Here is a 1,582-nt window from a genome sequence, read left to right on the forward strand (position 1 = left end):
AGCGCCCGGCACTCTGTTGTATTTTTGTATTCTGTGCTCTTACTATTTCATGATAATGACATCATAGCATCCTAAGTAGTTGCAGAATCATGAAGATTAAAGGCTTAAAATATGAAAAATTCTTGTTTCTTTGAAAATTAGAAAGTTGTTGAAATTGTAACACATTTAAAAACTTATCATTTCAGTATTATTGGGGTCTGAATTCAGATCCTTGTACTTCTTCGGCAGGTGTTCTACCACTTGAGCCATCTCTAGCCTTTTTTGCTTTGAAACCTTTCATAGTTATTCACTTAGCCAGTGTGGACTGGCCTGGACTGTGAACCTCCTATTTACACTTGAGTAATGGGGATGACAAGCATGCACACCATGTCCAGGCTTTCATAATATTTAGTCTCATGAACTTTTTTGCCTGGGCTAGCCTTGAACACCACCATCTAAGTAGCGAGGATAAGAGGCTTGAGCGACTGAGCACAATTAATTCTTTTTCTTCTTTTTAGCGTCTCCCCTTTTCTTGGATAGAAATTGATATGAAATCCTCACAGAAAAATCCATAATAACTAGAGTTAGTTCTCTTAAGAAGTTAAGAACAGGATTCGCTGGCAGCGAGTGAGCATTATGTAGACAGAAATATATAGGGAATAATTATTGCTAGGAAGAGGGAAAAGGACCTAGAAAGACATTAACTAGTTCAGTTGGAGGCAGGACTAACAGAAAGAGTAAATCTCATTTAAATTCAGAAACCAGTTTTACAGTTCACTGGGACCTTGTGAAGAATTTTTTTTAGGTTATTAAACATCTGGGTATTTCATTACTGCTCAGGCAAAGCAATCTGTCTCTTCTGTGCCAGATATGAAGAAATCTTCACATTCAAATACTAATTTCAGTTCACTTTGTCAAAGTACAGAAGTGTTTGTCATATCTTAGTTTATGCAATTATTTTATATTTTTAATAGAGTTCACAGTTGATACCTATCAGTTTGATGTGATGGAAAATCCTGGCAAGTCATGGTAACATAAAAATAGTACAACAGGGCAGAATTTTGAAACTGATGACATTCATTCCTTCTGTGTAGATTTCCCGGCTGTTAATTGGGTTCTTCAGTTTGATTGTCCAGAGGATGCCAACACATATATTCACAGAGCGGGTAGAACTGCCAGGTAAGTGTGCGGCTCCTACCTCTTTTTGTTTTGGTTGGCATAACTATCTAGTAATAAAACATGTATTCCAAGTGCACATATACAAAGAATGGAGGAATGAGCTAAGTGAGTGCTAGTTTGGCTCTTTTCCTTGTGTGTGTGTGTGTTTTTTTTTTTTTTTTTTGAGACAGGGCCTCACTAGGTAAGCCCAGGTTGGTTTTGAACTTGCAGTCCTTCTACCTCAGCCTCTCAGGCCTTTAAAAATAATACATGTTGTTGGGGCTGGGAAGGTGGCTCAGTGGTAGAGCGCTTGCCTTGCATGCATGAGGCCCTGGGTTCGATTCCTCAGCACCATATAAGCAAAAAGAAAAAAGCTGGAAATGGTGCTGTGGCTCAAGTGGTAGAGCGCTAGCCTTGAGCTGAAGAGCTGAGGGACAGCGCCCAG

At 39.1% G+C, this 1,582-nt stretch overlaps 1 protein-coding gene across 1 annotated transcript in view; it reads left to right on the forward strand.

The window, feature by feature from the left end:
* The window catches only part of Ddx10 (DEAD (Asp-Glu-Ala-Asp) box polypeptide 10), a 121,399-nt gene that overhangs the window by 21,716 nt on the left and 98,101 nt on the right, over positions 1-1,582 (forward strand). Inside the window, exons 8-9 of the mRNA XM_013009479.1 lie at positions 820-898; positions 1,074-1,158. Of these exons, the coding sequence (XP_012864933.1) occupies positions 820-898; positions 1,074-1,158 (164 nt within the window). The remainder of the gene's footprint in view (positions 1-819; positions 899-1,073; positions 1,159-1,582) is intronic.

Source organism: Dipodomys ordii, unplaced genomic scaffold (assembly GCF_000151885.1).
Source record: "Dipodomys ordii isolate 6190 unplaced genomic scaffold, Dord_2.0 Scaffold10, whole genome shotgun sequence".
Classification (NCBI taxonomy): domain Eukaryota; kingdom Metazoa; phylum Chordata; class Mammalia; order Rodentia; family Heteromyidae; genus Dipodomys; species Dipodomys ordii.